The 21358-nt window shown below is 42.3% G+C and overlaps 1 protein-coding gene and 1 long non-coding RNA gene across 2 annotated transcripts; both read right to left on the reverse strand.

The window, feature by feature from the left end:
- Positions 1 to 2146: 2146 nt before the first annotated feature.
- Positions 2147 to 6743, reverse strand: LOC141586583 (uncharacterized). Its single transcript, XR_012519603.1, has 7 exons — positions 6507 to 6743; positions 6288 to 6404; positions 4670 to 4842; positions 4004 to 4178; positions 3001 to 3050; positions 2716 to 2800; positions 2147 to 2561 (listed from the first exon to the last, which is right to left on the reverse strand). It is a non-coding gene; the product is annotated as an uncharacterized LOC141586583 (long non-coding RNA).
- A 3499-nt stretch (positions 6744 to 10242) lies between these two features.
- On the reverse strand, positions 10243 to 11466 carry LOC141658683 (auxin-induced protein 6B-like). The gene has a single exon (XM_074465566.1). It carries the CDS (start codon positions 11279 to 11281, stop codon positions 10859 to 10861), a length of 423 nt encoding a protein of 140 aa, XP_074321667.1. The 5' UTR covers positions 11282 to 11466; the 3' UTR covers positions 10243 to 10858.
- Between the last annotated feature and the right edge of the window lie 9892 nt (positions 11467 to 21358).

The following is a 21358-nucleotide window of genomic DNA, read 5'->3' on the forward strand; positions in this document are numbered from 1 at the left end:
CACTATATATTATTAGATAATTGATACAATCTCTTAAATGCACATGAATTATTAATGACTAGGAAAATTTAAACATGTCTATTTACACTTTTTAAAATAATGTTATTTTAAATTGCATACCCGTGCAATTTGCACGGGTTTAAAACTAGTTTTATTGGATACAATTCCCAAAACCATGTTTATTGGTAGAGTTTATCGGGATGAAATGCTAATACTTATCGGATGTTTATAGATTATATATAGTACCCCCTCCATGCCCAAATAATCTTCTTACTTTTTTTTGGGTAGGGGTGATAACGAGTCAAGTCGAAACTGAGCTTAGCCTTGCTCAACTTATTCTCATGAAACAAACTTCGAGCTCGAGCTTACCCGAACTTGAAAAAATTAAATTACCATCATCGCGAGCTTTAACCCGAGTTCGAGCTAACTAGAGCCTATATATAATTGTTAAGTTATTATTTTTTCTTTCTTTTGATAGTTTCAATAAGAGGATTCGAAGATTACATATAAATATATTGGCAAATGAATGAAAACATTTTATATGGTTATACAAACATATAAATATATAATCATGTTAAAAAGTATGCTCCTATCCTATTCTCTAAAATCTTCAATATTTCCTAAGACGACAAATTTACAAAAATATTCAATTTTCCTTATTTATCTATTATTATTGGTAATATAACCTATGATCCCCCATTCTCCCTCTTACTCTCATTTATATATACACATATCAGTATATCACCATACCACTAAATTCTACCCCAAAATAAGTGTGGAAGAACTTAGTGAATAGGAAGCAGTATAAACTAAGAGCAAAATATTATTTGATCACACGTATTCAAGCCTTTCGCGAGCTTTTCGAGTCAAGGCAATGTTAGTTATGCTAGGTGTAACACCCCGGCCCAAACCGGGTCGGGAGCGGTTATTTATGATAGCTCACCAGGCTGTGTATATGGCCCACAGATCAACACGAGTCCTTTATAGAGCATTTTGTCCTCACTCATGCGCATCCCGGAAACCTTCCCAGGAGGTCACCCATCCTAAGACTACTCCCAGTCAAGCACGCTTAACTTTGGAGTTTTTTCGCATGGATGACCATAAAAGAAAGTGCACTTTGTTGATATGAGTAGTACTTCCAATCCCTTTAAGCACTAGTCATTTAAGCCTATCACTGGACCTCTTCAATTACCGTGAGGTGTTCCACTAGGTCTCATGAGAGACCGTCTCCCACTAATTTAGTGGGAGACATAATAGGGAAAAAAGAAATTCAGTGGGTCCCTCACCCCATTATGTAGAGGTCTGTCAATAACGCTATTGAGAGACCGTCTCTCTTGAGTTTTTGTGATTTCTAAAATGCCCTTTTTAATAAAATCTATCAATTTCATTGCGAATGGGTCTATTACTTCATCCAATTAATTTCTCTTGGGTGTGTTTGAATGAACGATTTAGAGGGAAAGGAAAGGGAGGGAGAATAGGGGATTTAAAACCCCTTGTATGGATAGCAAATAAAGATAAAAGGAAAATGGAGCGGAAGAAATTTGAATGGATACATTTTTGCTTCACTAAGCCTAATCAAAATCTCTTCTTAATAAGAAAAATGTAGAGCAAAATTGTATCCAAACATTCACCCTCCTTTCCTCCTCCCATTCCTTCCCTCCTTTTCCCTCACCTCTTTTTCCCTCTCATTTTGTTATCGGAACATGCTCTTAAGAAAAGTTACGAACCAGCCTTTTGTTTTAACTAGTTGTTGCTCCGCGCGCGATGCGCGCGGAGTCCCAAGACCCATATCCGTCTTTAATCAAATTACCAACCTTCGAGCACAATGCAGAAGTATCTGTTTACGTTGCAGTCATTGGGTCAACACTTCCCAAACATTTAAATCAACCATGAGCAATATTCGAAACGCAATGTTTAGGTTGGAGTCATTGGGTTGCTAACGATTAGTAAAGAGAAAACGCAAGCACAATAAGACAATCGATCCACAAATCAGAGTAAAATACTAAAACACAACAAATTAGAAAGTAGTCCCGAACTTCTACAAAGACCTAAAAACACAGCCTCTGACGCAAGCAAGAACTCGGAAATTATAGAGTACCCGACATCAAATAGTCATATTAGAGATTGAAACTTCACAAAAAATAAATGCGATCCAGGAATACCCATCATCAAATAGTTATTAAAAAGATTGAAACTTTGCAAGAAATAAGTGAAACTATAGCATACCCATTGTCCTAAAAAGAACTAAAAAGATATTAAATTTTGCTACGAACTAAACGAAACATGGATACTATAGATACAAATCATCAAATACACTGAAAACTGAAAAATTTGAGACTTGGCTAGAATAATTTGAGTCTTTGCAACAAACTAAACTGAAACTCGGTTAGATCAGGTTTTTCAAGCTCCGTATACCTCCTAATAACGGAAGACATGCTATCATGGGTAACACCAGAGCAGCACTTCCTCAGGCTAAGTTCCCATAATAGGCGTAGTCCCCAATAGTTTGAAGGCTTAAACATGTTTAGCTTAAAGACTGTACTCCGGTCAGCCTTGGCAATCTACAAGCAAGATCAACAATGAACTGAAAACAGTGGCATGATCGGTAAGACCGGCAATTTTGAAACTATTTGAAATTTGACCACCTGAGATGACCTGGTGTCGTAGTTATCAATAAAGGTAACTGTACGAGAACATAATTACTAAGATACTCACTTCTCTCTAGCGCCTAGGAGGAAAAATTTACTATCATAAGCACAAGCTCTACTCATATCGAGCCTAGACCTCCTCAACTGCAATTCTGCAAATGAAAGTGGCAGGGCAGCAAAGATCAGTACTTGTTTTCTAGGATTAAAACAGAAAAGTGATGGTCTTTTCTCTACCGACAACGAGGAGTTTGAAGGTGGTGAGTTTCATTTGCTGCTTATTGGTTTTATTAGAAATGGAAAAAAAAAAAAGCAACAAATATAGAAGTGAATTTTTTAGTCTTTAGCTTCTCACCATAATAGCTACAAATATATCGTTTGTTGGCCGTGGTCAAATATGTGCTCCTGTAAATAAAAAACAAGTATTCATTAGAATGTGATGTCAATCTGGCAGTTCTCCGGTGGAGTATTACCCTAGAAGCATAACTATAGGCTTAACATCTAATTTATTAATTGTCAGCAAGAGCAAACAATCTAATAAAAAGATAAGATCATGGGTTTAAAATTGTAATGGTAGAGACGTAAAGAGTGAAAGTTTGGGACTCAATATTAATGGGACACCATGCATAATAACGACAAATTCATGAAAATGATAGGTCGGCTATAAGTGAAGGAGATGATTGAATCTGAAATATATATACAATGAAATATCTGAAGTAGTCACATAAAATATTCTAAGCTCTTTACCAAGTATTAACAAATATAGCAAGGAGATGAAATTTGGACGTAAAAACTAATGAACAAGCAATCCTAAGTTGCACAAACTTGGAGCAAAGCTAGTTTCTCTTTTTAGATTCTGATCTCCCAAAAAAGGAGACTATTTCAGCAGCAAGAATTACTGCTCAAATATACAACTTGAGCACAAATATAAACGTGAACATACGATTAGGAAAAAAGGATTAGTTACTTACAAAGTCACAACTATTACCTCATCTTGGCCTATACGGTTCTTCAAATAAGAAAAAGAAACATATAATGTTGAATATCTTAGGACGACTCAGACTGTCAATAATATTACCACTGCACTAATTAAGGGTTGATTAATATAAATTGCCTCACAATGCAGCCTATGAAAGTAGCATTTCTTAAAATATGTTTTCCTCTCCTAACTCCTTAAATACGTACTTAAGATACCATTATAACACCATTTCTTGTTTAACATCGTCTTAACTACTTATGACGGTTCACACTCAATTAATAGATAGAGGTGGAAATAAAAGAAGGTTGTAAGAGGTCTTGAGTTAAGATGGTTTTAACCAAGACCTGTTACCATTATAAAAGAACTATAGATAACAAACCTGTAATCTTGCTAGAGGGATGCATGAGGAAGTGGACCATAGATGCCGGAAAAGACTAAGCTAAGAACTCTTAAAACTCGTTAATGTTGAGAGAGTTACAATAAAGGACTCCCTGCACCGGCCACCACGGAACCACCTCTTCCGGCCTCCCCAGAGTTTGAGTTGCAGCCAAAACCTATGTAAAATCACTTAAAAATCATTTCTTGCTGCTTGATCCATGCATACTTATATAGAGTATTAATTTTCAAAGGGGTTTACACCATCCAGTTTGGTTCGGCTTCGAGCTACGTAGGACCACAAGGGCGGAAAAGTTCTCCCCCTGAAATTTTGACACTACTGCATTCCCTATGAACCGAAACCAGACCCTATGTTAACCTAGATTAACTTACAGCCTAATTAGCTTTAATGAAAACATAGCAATTCACAATTATCTAGTTTGTTGCTGATCATTTTCTTTACACTGGCTACTGTAAAATTAATTATAATTGGCCAGTCTACTTAACTGTGCTACAGAGGAAATTAAACTGAACCAATCAATTAATCACAACTTGCTTGCAACATGCACAAGGCGGCTCCACAGTCTGCCCACCCATGAAACAAACTCCAAACACCTAAACATGCATTATTACAGGAAAAAGTCTCCAAATGCTAGTCTCGGTTACTTACCTCCACAAACCCGTCACCAAGATTCACAGCATCTCCAATATTATAAGTTCTGGCAAGGTGACGATTGAGTGAAAACGACTTGAACTGGGTAAGAATGAACATCTTTCGTGTTCCACTATTGATACAGTTGCTCAAAGGAACATCAGTAGCCTATAACATCCTCCTACTGGAAACTGCAAACCATAGTTATCTACGTCACCCATTTTGAACATAGTTATCACTCAAAACTTGTAATGAACATAGCATCACGAATTGCATAGAAAGAGTGTCAATCCGCAACTAAAAAAACAGTCAGTTGAGTTAGTCGTTTGCTTATCACTAATATAAATCATAGACCGAAAACAAATGAGTTCCAGCACCTCCCCCCAATATAATTGAGTAACATTTTGGAATCGCTTTTATGATTCAAATAATGTAGGCTCAAGCTTCGCAATTCAATAAACCATCAAAAACACATGTACCTTTATATCCTAAGTACCCCAAAAGAAACCAAAAGTAACACACATGCATAGTTTTAAATATCAGCAGCTATGATCTCGCCTTTTACACCTTAAAAGGCGATATTCGGCCGTGATAACCGATATCGCGACAGAAACGGAGATTTAATACTATGCACACATGTATTAGAACTTACCATAGAATCTTTAACATTTTGATTAAAATCTGAAGTGAGAATAGAGAAAGCAAGTCTGGATTTATTGATCTTTCTTCAATTATTATTATTAGAACCCAGATCATAAAATGGCTAATAATTAATAGCAAATGTATGAAAATAAGCTCTAATTATTAAAGATTTTAAGTATTTATAAACTACAAAAATTCTAAGAGGCACTTGCTTAAGTTTCTGTTGCATGCTTCTAGATAGAGTAACGCATTTTTAACTGAACTGACTGGCTTGTTGTAGCTACACAAATTTGGATCGCAAGGAAGGACAGGAACAGTTAAAAGAAATCAAAAACTGATCAATAAACCTGATAAGCACGACATTTACATGTTTATTTTAAAACCACAACCAAAATAGTGAACAAAAAAGTCGGTTCATATGCAAAAATGCAGTTGAGATGTTTGTGCATGTGAGGCTGTGACCTTTGAAGTTGTAATTGATTTTTCCTATTGGGCTACTGTTTTACACGATGAAGTTATTTACTTGCCTATCTCTTTTGCTGTTCTTCCATCGATTTCTCTCCTGAATACATATTGCCTTCAACAAATACCATTACATTTATCTAGAACAACTCTTATTGCTCTGGGTTGAACCACATGACGGCTGACTCAGGGCATGTCATTTTGTTTGATTCATTCTGATATGCTTGTAAATAGTTTAATAAACCAAAACAAAAAGCAAAAAGCAAAATAAGCTTAAATGCGTGATCTAAAAATGTATAGAAGGATCAAGCTAAAAGAAAAAGAAAATGAGCTGGAGATGGACATGGACGTGCCTGGTAGAGGTGAATGGATAAGCCTATGAGATTGAAACCAAAAGGCATCTCAACACAGAATTCAAACTAAAATCCCTAAAATTCAACACGCAACATGATGATTGACTAATAATCAAAGCAAAACTCTAATTAAATTATTAGGTCTGAGAAAGTGTCAAGCATGAAAAGTGACAAATTACCGGAGTTCGAATCATCAAAAATCATCATGGTTGTCTCCGTCGCCGTCGTCATCACAAGCATCGGAGCAGGAGACAGATCTCATATGCAACCTCTATCTGAACGCCTATATGGATACTCTGAAAGATGAGATCCTTATGAAATCAAACAAACCTATCAAAAATCCAATTAAAACCCTAAACTTTACACACAAAATTTACAAAAGAAAAACAAAATCAAACCTTGCACGCCCATCATCAAGGATGTGGAAAAGGGCTAATGAGTGATGGAGAGTAAAAGAGGAAAAATGAGTGGATGAAACTGGAGAAGAAAATTGAAGGGCAAAACAGAATGACAAAAAAGAATAAAGAAATGGAGAAACGAAGGAAGAGGAAAGAGGAAAGTAAGAAACACTGTATGGCACATGACCCGCACGAAAAACACTGCCCTACTGTTCATTCCCCAATGTTTTCCAATGTTTACACATTTAGAAGGGTCTTAGAAAAGATCAGATGGGATAACCAATGTAGGGAAAAAAATAATCCAAATTTCCGGATTTTAAAGCCCAACTTCGGTCGGATTTCAGGTACGTATTATGCGCACCCCTTGGTTTTTTACTCTTAGCCCATGAGAGCTAGGAACTGTAGACGTAGAGGTATTATCGATAGAGCCCATCGAGAGAATTGAAATCCCATATCATTGCGTTCTCATGATTGGTACTTGGGTTCTGTTTAACAAGACAATTCAAGTTATCAGCTATCTGAGCTTTTTTTTAAGAGTTTGACAAGTAACTTATTTATTTAAATAAGTTACATGAAATGATACCTAAATTAGCATTTGAGATTTCAGGTAACTAAGAGAAGTTATTTTTCAGTTTTACCCCTTCAATCTATAAAAATGAATAATTATCATATTTTTTTACGTCATTTTATCAATAATCAGCTACTTGTTTAGCTATTTTGCCAAGCATTTTTTATATAATCAATTACCTTATCAGCTAGCTATTTTTTTAGTTTTCAATTACATTTTCAGGTTTTAACTAACTTTTCAACTAGTTTTACCAAACAGAACCTTGGTAAATTGGTTCAAACTACAACTATAAACAGAAATTACACTATAAAATTGTTCTACGGTACGGTCGGATAAAAAGCGGCCATGTTACAGTAAAAAGTGATTATTTTAGATTTGAAAATGATTACTTTTTATTATTAAAAATGATCAATTTTTTAAAGTAATCACTATTTAACGTAATGGTTACTATTTATCATAAAGTAGTCACTTTTATATGTCGCACACAATAATTACTATGGAGTATTTATAAAACTTAATTCATCTATTAGGAGTATAATACAGTAGAGTATACTCGTATAATAATTTTTTGACATTTAGCAAATAGCAATTATGAAGTATTATTTATTTGATTGATCGATTATATCATGCTAATTGTATGATGTTTGACATTAGCCTAATAATTAATCACCATTACTTAAGCTAATCAAGGACAATTTATGTACATGAACCTTATTCTGCCGGAATTGTTATTTAAAAATAATTGAATTTTTAATCATCTATATCATTTGTATATTTTATACTATGAACTAAACAAGGATTGTCTATTACTCTATTAGCTAGTTATATTGTTGGTGATTTATTTAATAGAAAGCAAAGGGCACTCTCTCAATTATTGCATGTGATTCGCTTATTTTTTAATAAACATCCCATGTTAGAGAAACATACACCGTTAAGTAAATAACTTCATTTTTAATTGAATTTTACTTTCAAAATTACTTAAGCCCTGTTTGGTAAACAACGGATTAATTTCAGGATAAGCAGATTGCAAAAGCAGATTATAAATGACAAATTTTATGAGAAGATTTGACTAGTATATTATAATTAGCAGAATTAATTTGAGTGTTTGGTAATTGGCAGATTACGATTAGTAAATTGTTACTTTTCTTTGTAAAATGGAGAAAAATTTTCTATTTTACAATATGCTAACCAATATGCTGGGGTAAGCAGCATATTGTAAAACAACATATTGATCCAGATATGCTGTTTTAATATGCTGTTTACCAAACACTAAAATTAGCATATTGATTGATCAAACATGCTAAAACTTTTGAATATGTTAAAAATTGGCCAATATGCTGTTTACCAAACAACGTCCTAAACTAAATACTAAGTTTCGTTGCCTTTTGACTTATACTCCCTCCTATCCACTCTTTTCTTCCCTATTTCCTAAAACGGATTATTCAGGTTTTCTTCCCTTTCCTTTTTGAGAAAGTTTTTATTAATATTATACTCTTACCTCTTTCCACTCATCAAACCTCACTATATACTTTATTAATATTTAATTCTAATTATTCCTACCTCTCTCCAATAACCAAACCTCACCCATCTCCTTTATTAATATTTAATCATAATTATTCATACCTCTCTCCAATTACCAAACCCCACTCATATCTTTATCAATATTATACTCCCCACCCTTAATCTCCGTGCCCATTTCAAAGGGGAAAAAAAGGGTGGATAGGAGGGAGTATATTACAACCAAAGGCTAAAACAAGTCTTGTTTAAGACAAAATCTTAGAACGAGTCAAATACTAGCACTTGGTAATGATAAAGATAAAAACTTCGCATTTTAGCTTTATTAAACAACTTGCCATATAATTTAGTATGTATTTGAGTTGTTTTAAATTTAAGATAGATAATGTCGTAGCGACGTAATTTCGATACTTATTAAGAAATTTCTTATATCACATTATTGGATAGGTTACTTTAGTACTTCATTTTTATTGATCCGTTTGATTAGTCTTTTTTATGACTTTGTTACTAAATAATGTTTTTAATGTGTAAATGGATGAGTTCAATATTTTCTAATAAAGCTCATATTCTTTAACATAAAGCTCGAATACTTTATTACAAAGCTCAGATTCTACACCGTACAACATATACAACTAGTTGTATAATCAATGAATTGGTATCTTTGCGTTCTCTCTGTTTCTTAATGAATGTCTCTCATATATTTTCTTTTTTAATTTTTCAATTTATTACTGTAATTTTAAATATTTTTTATGTAATTTATTTACTTGCTTGAAAATTTTAAAATACTCTGTATATGAGTTTCGAGTAAAATATGCAAATATTTCAACGGACCTCACAAATTGATTATTTTTTTGAATCCGCCACAAACTCTGATTACTCTAATAGTCTAATCCCATTATTTTTTATTTATGTTAAATAGTCTAATCGCATTATTATTATTTTTTGGTGCAATCTAATCGCATTATCATGAGATGAGTCAGATGACCAACAAACTCAATCGGCTCACTTTCACGTTGTTTGAACGTAGTGGGATGTTGCACATCATCGCTTAATTGACAGCTTTAGTTTTCTATTCATTGGAAAAACGTACAATGCCAAATAATTTCAAACTTTGACCAATTGTTCACAATTTTTCGAAAGAATTTCTTTAAATAAAAGTGACACCGTATTTATGAACAATGAAGTTGACGAAACATATATATAAGTTTGTAAAGCAAAAAATAAAATTTGATGTTCACACAATCTTGCACGATGTTTACAAAATCTTTCGCGATGAATCAATGGATTCGGCATATAGCTACAAAAAAAGACGTTTTTAATCATAGAACTAGCGCTTTATTACTAAAGTTGTAGCTGGTGACAATTCTTGTTTAAGAGGAAGGTATTTTGGATTTTTTTTTCCTAACGGCCGAATACGAGAAATGACGTACTTTTTTTTCAAGTTGGATGACCCGAAGGTGGATAATTTGTTACCCGATGTTCTCAACTCGATACTCACTCAGTCACGCACTCACGCTCTACTATACTACTAGGCCAAGGTATTATTGGTAAGTCGGTAACTAATTGGTTTTTTAGGAACACTGCCACACCAAAAGTACAATTGTATAAATATTTAATAATCATGATTTAGAAAAAAATAATAATAATGGATAAATGACAATAATTGCAAGCTTCATAATTCAAAGCCAATGATTATAATGGAGAATACATTTGAATAATTTTCTACAAGTTTTTTCTCATCAATCTAAAATGAATCTCTAAATTTACAAACTGCGAATTCTCAAATTTTCAATCGACAGTTGGATGAGTTCGCTTTAGAAGAGCCTCATAGTCCCTCAAATTCATGACTTGCTCTGAATCGAACCCGGATGACTCAGTGGTTAACTGATTAAATCCACATTACCACTCTTCCGCCATCTCCACTCGTTCTCACCTAGAGCAACTCGGTAATTGACTCAGCTCATCATAACTCGAACCCAACCCAACCCGATAAAAAATTATAATGTATACAAATTGATTCCATTACTACACTAATTGGAAGAAAAATTACGTGGATGAAATTTACCCCAATCGAAATTCCTACTTTCTAAACTTGAGTATATGCCCGCTCTTCAGGGCAACACAAATATTTATGTAAGACGGTTTTAGTAAACAATCCCATAAAAGTAGTTACGAAAGCACTCTTTTATAGGGTTGTTTTGGTAACAAAGGACTTTCCAATATTCCAACGTAAAACCGTCTTACAAGAGACAATTCCCGACCACGTGGTCTACCAAACCTCCTTCTCCAGCAACGGGCGGGAATCAGCCAAAGCTCTCAAACCAACATGACAATAATTCCTCTGAAAATCCTCAAGATTAGCAAACCGGGACGACTCAGACCGGCTCAAGAACCGAATAATCTCCTCAAACAAGAACTCGTCACACGGAATGGAAAGCGGTCCGGTCTGGTTACCGAACCCAAACTCCTCCTCGGCCTGAACCAGTAACTTCTTGATAATCGGGTGGTTCAGGTATGTAGCCCGGACAACGAACCGTCGACCGGTTGACCCTACACAAACTGCCACGTGTCCAGCAGGAACGTCGGAGGGGATACGACGTTGAGCTGCCTTGTTTCTCCAACGTTTGAGCATTTGTCTGAGACGTACAATGTGTCGGATTTTGCAGCATTTTGATAAACCTGGTGTCGACATTTTTTTTCCGACGGAATGTTTGGTCGTCTTTTTTTGATGACGGAAGTTGAAACTGTTGGTACGGTGATACGGCGTCGTTTGTTGTTGTTGTTGTTGTTGTTGTTGTTGTTGTTGTTGTTGTTGTTGGAGTGCTAATTGAGAAGGGAGGTGAAGGTGGTGGGGGGGTGAGTTGAAGAGAGGGACATGTTTTGGTGTATATATACGAGTTAGGAGTCGAGTTTGCCCTTTGTGTTGTGAGATTATTACGCTTTTAGGATTTAGGATTTTGTTTATTTATTTAGGGTTTTTTGTCAAAAGCTACCTTATATTTAGAGGTATTTGTAAAAATACTATCTTATATTAATTTTTTTGTTTTCAACTACCTTTATTTTCTTTATTTTTGGTCAATGACTACCTATGCTAATGGTATAGACAAATTTGGTTAGTTTTTCGGCTTTAAACTGTGTCATACGACTCTTTAATGTTTAAATCATGCCTAGAACAGATTTTGGGAAGTCATGATGTACTTACGCTTAATTTTAGTAGATGCTCATAAGTATTATTGAAATGTGAAAAACATAAATCTTGGTCATCTGAAGTTAAATTGTGGTTTTTATGCGGTTGATCATTGTTCTTTGATGTTTACAGAGTCATATGAGATAGGTTAATGTCACTAAATCGATCAAATCTCGTCATCTCGTGAGCTTAGGTAGTTTTTGACCAAGATAAGAGAAAATAAAGGTAGTTTAAAACAAGAAAAATAATATAAGGTAGTTTTTTTACAAATACCTCTAAATATAAGGTAGTTTTTGACAAAAAAACCCATTTATTTATGCTATGTTTAGTAATTTAGTTTTAACCAATTTTAATCAATTTTGGTTTTGTTTTGTTTTTGGTGGGTGATTAAGATAAAATATTCTTAGGGGTGATGTTTACTATTGTTCCGGGTGTAATTCCAGAGCAAGTATAGTTACCACCCGTGGCTTGTTGAATGATGTCTTGAGTTGGATTCTCCCTTGGTCTTAATCGTTCCTCTCGGCCTCTCCTGCAACGATGAACGAACTGAGGGCTTGGCTTTGAGCCAAGCGTACCCACTCCGACGCCCAAGTCAGTAAACTTAGATGTATAAGTTGTATGCTAATTGGCTAGGAATATATTGTAGAGAGATAAGGAAGATTATACCAGATGAATAGTGTACTTAGGTCAAGTTGTGTATTTCTGGATTGGATGGGATCCTTTCCTCAATGAAGGTTGAGGAGTATTTATTGACTTCACCTTTTGTCACGTAGTGGCCAAGTGGCCAAGTGGCTAGCAGGTGGAAAGACTGATCTACCCCTCGGCCGAGGGACTGTGGGTGGCCGGCGGGCCCCGGTGACCCGCCGAGGGGTCTTGGATATGAGTACGCGGATATGTATCCCGGTGGCGGGTTGTCATGCCGGGACCAGTGTTGGCAGGCCGATGGGCCGATCGGCTAGGGTCGTCTAAGTCGTTGACTTCTTTGTGGACATCTTTGACCTTGCTCAATATGTTGACTTGGTCGTGGTGCGAGAATATGCCCCATCAATTTGCCCCGGCGTAGTCTATGCCGTGGTATGGGCTTCGATGTACGTACGAGCGTATATTGCGCAAGTAGTTTGTAGAAAATTTTCCGCATCGGCTTCTTCTCGCGGCGGCTTCTTCCGCTCTCGCCTAGTCTTTCTTAGGCCGTACCATATCCCCCTCCACATGGATGTGTATTGGGCATCCGATGTGGAAAAGAAAGGACGCCTGGCCGAGACCGGGTTGAGGCTGCGGTTATTTTTGATTGCCCCGGCCGGCGGTGTCTAGCTTGGTTGATCATGTGGCGGCGGGAGAGCAGATACTTGGGAGTTTGTTGAGGAAGGTGAATAGGCGGAGAGATTTGAATAGGCGTGTTGAAGACGTTTGGTCACTGTTGCATTGATTGACACAACTGTTGCAACGATTGACATCCCGTGGTTGCATGTCCGACACGTGTCTGCATGCTGATTGGTTGACGCTTCATGGGTCATTCTCTCGATTGGTCCGCTTCATGGGCTTTTCCCTATAAATAGGGCAGTTGCTCCGTGAAATTGGTCACCAATTTCATTCTCCAAAATTTTTCTTCTCTAAACTTTCAAAGGCTTCTGTCTTCTAACATTCAGAGTTGTTATTCCGGCGAGTGTTTTTCTTCAAGGTAAACAAACAAACTTCTTCTTTTTATTTTGTTAAATAATTGTTGCTATTATGTCTGCATCGGCGCCGGGACTAGTACTTCTGCGCCGGAGGATTCCCGTTGCGTCTTGATGGGGAGGAGATACTAGACGCCATTCCGATAAGGTTTGGGGGCCCTAGGTCTCCTTCTCCCGTAGTCGATCCACCAATTTCGGAGGGACGGGAGGATGAGGGTGAGGATGCGATGAGGATGAGGGGACCCCTTCCGATGGTGGGAGGGCTGTCTGTCCCGGATCATGGCGAGCCCTGTACGTTGGTCTTGAACGTGGTTGGTTCCATAAGTTCGGCGGTTGTTCGGCGAGACATTTTTCGGAGGCCATTTCTCGTTCGGTGAGGGGTATAAGATCGTTATTCCTAAAGAGGGTCAGGCGGTCTGTTGCCCTCCACCGGGTCACACCGGCGTGTACATCAGGCATCTGGAGTATGGGCTGCGGTTTCCTCCGAATAGATACGTCGTGGCCATTATCGAGCTATGAACGTCGCGGTGGCCCAACTACATCCGGCCATGAGGACGATAGTTGGCTTTGTGTGGCTTTGTCTCTTTAGGGGGAGATCCCGATAGTCAACTTATTCCGCCGACTTCACAGTCTTCGACCGTCAATTCTTTGGTAAGGTGGGGTGGTACGGCGTCGATGACGGAGCCGAGGCTATGTCTCCGTGAACAAGCTTACTTCGCAAAGACGGCAACGGCGGTGGGTTTATGTCCAAGTGCCGGAGGATTACCCATTGCCCCGGTCTTTCCAGAGCCCTGTTTACTTGCGGTGTGAGAACTGGGAAGAGTATGAGGAGTGTACCTCCCGGGGTAAGGTGAAAATGGACGCTTCGAAGGTTCCTCTTACTGAGGATGAGGAGCGGGCGATCTGTTGCTCGATCTTTGAGAAGGGATGGCTGCCCGACTCGATTATTCTTCAAGATGAGTCGCTCTGTCACGTCGGCCTCATACCGGCCCTCGGCCCGGGGGTGAGTGGGGTCGGTGTGAGGCCTATTTTTGCCTGTTATGCTCCTGTTTTTTAGAGCTATGTTCTATTCCTGTCGTGTAATTCTTGTTTGGTTTTCTTTTTGCAGACCGGTTTGGCCAGGATCTGTCCGAGAGTACCTTGAAGCGGTTAGGCCTTGATAAGGACGGGAAGGTCGTTGTGCGGCATCCTACGGCTGAATTGCGCGATCGCAGACCGTCTCCCAACGAGCTCATGGATAAGCAGTTAAAAGGGGTGGATCCGGTGGCGGCCCAGGCAAGGGTTCTCGGAGGCGTGCCAAAGAGAACGAAGAAGGTGCGACAGGGCGACGGCGGCGTCGTACTGCTCCCTCTTCGACCCCAGTGGTTCAGAGGGAACCTGTGGAGGTCGTTGATATTACCGGGGGGTCGGTGACCATTGCTAAGGAGCCGCCGCTTGCTTCTACCGTTGTTGGGGAGAAGAGGAAAGAGCCACCGTCTCCTTCCGTTGTTGCCGGGGAGAAAACCGATCCATCCGACCCTCGAACAAAAAGGGCCCAAACTGGTACGGATCTAACTTGTGGTTCGGATTTAGGCGCTGTTGGACATCCCAGGCGACGACCGCTTTCGATGTGTCAATGCAAGGTGACATGGATGCTTTGTGCAAATTTTTTGCAGATCCTTCCTCGGCGACCGTCGTTCTTATTGAACGGCAATCAGGGAAGCAGCCCGAGAGGGCTATCGAGAAGGCGGGTGACGGAAATGTCATTGTTGACTCCTCCGCTCGAAGATCTCTTGCCTCCGAGCTTGTGGCGGAGGGTGTGAAAATGTATAAGAGGCTGGCGAAGTGGACCCAACAAGCCGGCTCCTATATCGCGGAGCAGGAGAAAACCATGGGCCAAGCCGCGCCGCCGATGGCGAAGCTTAGACTTGACCTCTCTCGCCGCAAAGGGGAGGCCGCGAAGTTTAAATCGGATTTCTTTTACGCCAAGAAGCGCGCGGAGGAGGTTGAGAAGCTGCTGGGGGCCGAGAGGGCCAAAGTTGAGGAAGCTGATGGCGCTACTGCCAAGATGATGGAGGAGCGGGATAGGTACAAGGACGCTCATAACGCCGCGGTTGCCGAGGGGGAAAAGTGGAAGAATCAGTTCCACAACCAGGCGGAGGCGCTTAGGGACGCGCAGGCTGTCATTGCTCAAAAGGAGAAGGATATTGCCATGCTCCAAGATGAACTTCTCCCAAAAATGTGCGCCCAATTCCGGGACCAGGCCGAGGAGGCGACCAGGGAGGCAATAAGGAAGCTCGTCCCCGAGGGCTCTTTCCCGTGGGATAAATTTGAGAAGCTTTTGGACGAGATGGCTGAGGCTGCGGACGAAGCGGCGGCGGGGAAGACGGAGGCCGTCTGTGATGCAGAGGTGAGGGAGGGTGACGTGCTAAAGGCACTTGAAAATGTAGAGCCCTCTTCCGAGCCGGCCACCGGAGAAGCTGCTGCTGCTGATGGAGGACAGCAGCAGGCATAGGGAGACGGGCGGTCGTCACCAGACTCACCCGGCGTCTCGGATAGCTTTAGCTGTTCGGGGGCCAACTATTGAGCCTTCTCTCCCTGCCATCTTTTGGCGCTTCAAATCCTAAGTCTGTAACCTTTTGTTTTCCTTTGTTTCCTTGCTTTTTGTAAAGCTTTGGTAGGTAGAGTTTAAGCTATCCTCATGGGGACGGCCGTCGTCTGTACTCTCCTTGCAATCATTTTTAACAATTTTATCTTTTGGTCCTTGGCTTTGGCCGGGACTTTGATCATCATCCTTCATTTGTCTCTTTGCGTTATTTAATTGAGTGCCTTTGTTTTTACCGTCGGCATGGCCAATGCAGTTAGTACGCGCATCACAACTGTGTTAACGTCTTTAGCATTTCCTCTAGCGTACCGGTCATTGTGTCCCCGTCGCTCTCGGCTAGGGCCGAGGTAATCGGGGTTATGGCTCGATAGCGATTCTTCTAGTGTACCGGTCATTGTGTCCCCGTCGCTCTCGGCTGAGGCCGAGGTAATCGGGGTTAATGGCTCGGTAGCATTCGTAACTGTAGGCATATTGACCGCCAGACTTGCGTCTCAACTGCACTGAGTATACGTTTCTTCTAGCATATCGGTCGTTGTGTCCCCGTCGCTCTCGGCTTTGGCCGAGGTAATCGGGGTTACGGCTCGATAGCGCTTATCGGTCATTGTGTCCCCGTTGCTCTCGGCTTGGGCCGAGGTAATCGGGGTTATGGCTCGATAGCGATTCTTCTAGTGTACCGGTCATTGTGTCCCCGTCGCTCTCGGCTGAGGCCGAGGTAATCGGGGTTAATGGCTCGGTAGCGATTCTTCTCTTTGAGTGACAAACACTTCGACGGAAAAGTTGGGTGATTCATTCGTTTGCTATGATCATGCGTTGGGGTGTCCACAATGGGTTTGGACACCTCCGCCGCTATACAAAGTATTTCCTCAAGTTGTCGGTGTTCCAATGGCTCATCAAAGGCACACCTCCCATGTCTGTCAGCCGGTATGTGCCCGGTCTCATCTCTTCAATCACCTTGTAGGGACCCTCCCAGTTGGCTGTCAGTTTACCATGAATATTTCCTTTGTTGGTGGCAGCCGACTTCCTTAGGACTAGGTCTCCCACTTTTAAATCCCTCTTGTGGACTCTTCTGTTGTAGGCTCTTTTCATCCGGCTTTGATATCGCCAAGTTGAGGCGTCTTGTATCTCGGCTTTCTTCGACCAGGTCTAAGGAAGCTTTCTGTGCCATCCTTGTTTTCAATCGGGTGAAGGTAGCCGTTCGAATGTTGGCACCGTTGCTTCAATCGGTAGGGATCGCTTCGGAACCGTAGACTAGGTGGAAAGGGGTGTACCCCGTTGCTTCTTTCTCCGTGGTTCGAAGGGACCATAGGACGCCGGGTAGTTCATCGGCCCACCTTCCCTTAAGGTCTTCGATTTGTCTTCTTCAAACCGTTGAGGATCGTTTTGTTGGCCGCCTCCTTTGTCCGTTGCTCTGTGGGTGGCAGACGGAGGAGTATGCAAACTTGATACCAAGCTCTTCTAACCAATTCATTATCAGGTCACTCCAGAACTCTCGGCCGTGGTCAAATACTATAACTTGGGGTAATCCGAAACGAGTTATAACATTTTCCCATTACCTTTTTCGACGGCCGCCGTGGTCTTCGCGCATCGCTCTGACTTCAACCCATTTGGTGAAGTAATCAACAGCGACGATCAAGAACTTCCTTCCTCCGGAGGCTGTTGGGAATGGCCCTAGCATGTCCATCCCCCATTGTGCGAAGGGAAGAGGGCTAAGCACCGGTTGTAGGTCCCTGGAGGGAGCGTGTATTACACGGGCATGCATCGACGGTTCGTGCACTTCTTGGTCTTTGCTCGGAATCTTGAAGCATGGTGGGCGAAGTAGCCGGCTCGTAGAGCTTTGTGGGCTAGCGTTCTTGCCCCTATGTGGTGTCCACAGATGCCTTCGTGAATCTCTGTCGATGTATCGCTCTGCGTCTTACCGGACCGACACACTTCAAAAGTGGTCTTATTACGGACCTTCTGTACAGTTCTCCTTCGAACACTAAGTACCTGGCGGCGATCCGTTTCATTTTGGCCGAGGGATTGCGGCCCTCCGGTAATTCACCTGTAAGTTTGTATTTCATTATCGGAGTCATCCACGTTGTCTCGGCCTCTACGTTGCCCACCATGCCGTCGGTCTCAGTGATGCTCTTCGCATTCCGGATATCCACCAGCACGGTTCGGCTGACGTTCTTGATGGTTGAGCTGGCAAGTTTGGAGAGAGCGTCGGCCCGGTTGTTCTCGGATCTGGGAACGCATTGGATTTGGAAAGACTTCAATTTCGCTATGTCGGCCTTTACCCTTTCTAGGTACCTTACCATTCCGTCGTCCCGAGCCTCAAACTCCCCTCTGATTTGGTTAGTAACCAACAGTGAGTCTGTCTTCAACACAATGTGCTCTGCTCCGGCAGCCCTAGCTAGCTCGACCCCGGTTATCACCGCCTCGTATTCGGATTCGTTGTTCGAGGCCGAGAAGGTGAATTTCAAGGCGTACTCGAACTCGTCCCCGTTTGGGCTGATGATGAGGATGCCGGCTCCTGAGCTGTTCGTCGTGGAGGAGCCGTCGGTGTAGACCTCCCATACGCCTGGGTTTGGCTCTTCTTGATACGTGCATTCGGCCAGGAAATCTGCAAGTGCTTGCCCCTTTATCGAAGGTCTTGGTTTGTACTGAATGCCGAAGCCGGAGAGTTCCACTGCCCACTTGATGAGCCTGCCGGATTGTTCGAATTTTTCCAAAGCTTTCTCTAACGGCTGATCGGTTAGGACCGTCACGGGGTGCGCGTCGAAGTAGGGTTTTAACTTCCTCGTGGCAACGACGACGGCGAAGGCTGCTTTTTCGATTAGTGGGTAATTTCTCTCGGCGGGCAACATGTGTATGGTCGACAAAGTAGATTGGGTGTTGTTGTTTGTCTTCTTCCTCGATGATCACCGCACCGACCGTGGCCGAGGTAATCTGCTATGTATAGGTATAGCGTCTCCCCAAAGATCGGCCGGGACGAGTTGGGAGAGTCGAAGATGAGCTTTCAACGCTTGAAGGCCGTGCTCGCTCCTCCCCCAGTGAAGTCTTTATTCCCTTTCAAAACTTTGAAGAATGGGGTGCTCTTGTCGGCTGACCGAGAGATGAAACGGGCGAGAGCCGCCATTCTTCCGGTCAGCATCATAACCTCTTTTCGATTCCTTGGCTCCGGTAGGTCTAAGATTGCTTGGACTTTGTCTGGATTTGCATCGATGCCTCTGGCACTGACAAGTACACCAAGAAATTTACCTGCCCGGACACCGAAGTTGCATTTCATTGGGTTGAGCTTCATCTTGTACTTCCTTAGTGAACAAAATGTTTCGTGTAAATCGGCCAGTGCTCGCATTGTCGGACTTGCTTTTTACAATAGCATCGTCGACGTAGGCCTCAATGTTTCGCCCTTTTTGATTTTGGAACACTTTGTCCACCAGCCTTATATACGTTGCGCGGCGTTTTCAAACCGAACGGCATCATTTTGTACATGTATGTGCCGTTAGCGGTGATGAATGCGCATTTGGGCATGTCTTCCTCAGCCATGAAAACCTGGTGATATCCCGAGAAGGCGTCAGCGGCTCGGCATGGTGTAGCTGCCGTGGCATCGATTAATTTGTCTATTCGTGGCAGAGGGTAACAATCTTTGGGGCATGCTTTATTAAGTTGGGTAAAGTCTACACACATTCTCCATGCCCCCGATGACTTCTTTACCATCACAACATTGGCTAACCACTCCGGGTAGGTGCAAGGCATAATAAAGCCCGCCGTAAGTAGTTTGTCTACCTCGGCTTTGATGGCCTCGTCTTTCTCGGCTGAGGAGTTCCTCATTCTTTGCTTGACAGGGCGAGCGGTGGGGAGTACGTTCAGCTTGTGAATGATCACCTCCCGGCTCACACCCGGCATCTCGGCCGCTGAGTAGGCGAAGACGTCTTTGTTTTTCCTTAGCAGGTCCAGGAGTTTGGCTCTGAATTTTGGCTCCAGGTTGGTAGCGACGGTTATGGTGCGGCCTGGGTCAATCTCCACCTCTTCGGTCTCTGCTCCTTCGACCATGCTAATGGTTCGGTCGTGCTCGGGCCTGGGAGTGTGCTGTATCTGGAAGGATTTTAATTTTGAAGCGCCGGCTCTCACCCTCTCTAGATACCTCGTCGTCTTATAGTCCCGAGCCCCGTATTCTCCTTTGATCTGGTTGGTCAATGAGAGCAAGTCTGTTTTTACCACGACGTGTTACGCCCCGCGGTTCGCTAGCCCGACTCGGTTATCATTGCCTCGTACTTGCATTCGTTGTCTGAGGTCGAGGAGGTGAGCTCCAAGGCGTGCTCAAACACATCTCCGTTCGGGCTAATGATAACGACGCTGGCTTTCGAGCTATCCGTCGTGGAAGGGCCGTTAGTGTGTATCTCCCATACGCCGGGATCCTTCTCGTTCTTCGAGGTGAGTTTATGAGCCTCCCCCCGGTCCGAGACGTATATTAATGTCAAGGCCCGGACGGATATTACGGCTTGGGTTTCACTCAAAGTGACCCGGCCTATGAGAACGTCGTGGGCAGATGTGCCGTTGATGACTATAAAATCGACATAACGTTCGGTCATAGTTCCCTCGCCGAACCCACCGGCGATCGACCGACCCAGGGGTACCAGGCCGACCCCGGAAAAGCCGTACACGGGTTGGTGCGGGGGTTCAAATCTTCGACTCTCGGACCGAGGCCGAGAAAGCATTCTCTCGTACATAATATTCGTGTAGGCGCCGTGTCGATTAGGCACCTCTTCACCAAATGGTTGGCTATGTCCGGTGTGGATTTGTGAGTGGGTGGGTTGTGAGGAGCAATGACTCCCTCGTAGTCCGCCGTCCGATAGTCATATCGGGGATTTCGGGAGCGGGGGTGGCTGTGTCGGGCACAAAGTTGACGGCCTGACATGGCTCATTCAGTTGCCGTTTGTGTCCATGAGCGGACCCATCGTTCCCGTTGCGTCTGACGACAACATGGATTACTCCTATCCGTTCAAAGACGGATTTGCTGTTTGACCCGCCGGCATTCGGTTTCGGCCTTTGGCGACATACTTGCCGAGGCTCCCCTTCCGGATCAGCTCTTCAATGGCGTCCTTCGGATGTCGGCGATCGTTGGTTAAGTGTCCGGTGTGGCCGTGGTACTCACAAAGATTGGCTCGTGTCACCGTCACTCCTCGGCCTAGGGGCCTTTCCCACTCGGCCTTCGCTCTTGCTCGGAGCGAATACCTCGGCGGCCGACACGACTAGGGGGTGTGATCGCTGCACCGTTTTTGTAGTACGCTCCCGAACTCCCCGGCGCCCGTCGAGTCCCGTCTCCTGGCGATTTGTCGACCG

The sequence above is a fragment of the Silene latifolia genome, chromosome 6, assembly GCF_048544455.1.
Source record: "Silene latifolia isolate original U9 population chromosome 6, ASM4854445v1, whole genome shotgun sequence".
Taxonomy (NCBI): domain Eukaryota; kingdom Viridiplantae; phylum Streptophyta; class Magnoliopsida; order Caryophyllales; family Caryophyllaceae; genus Silene; species Silene latifolia.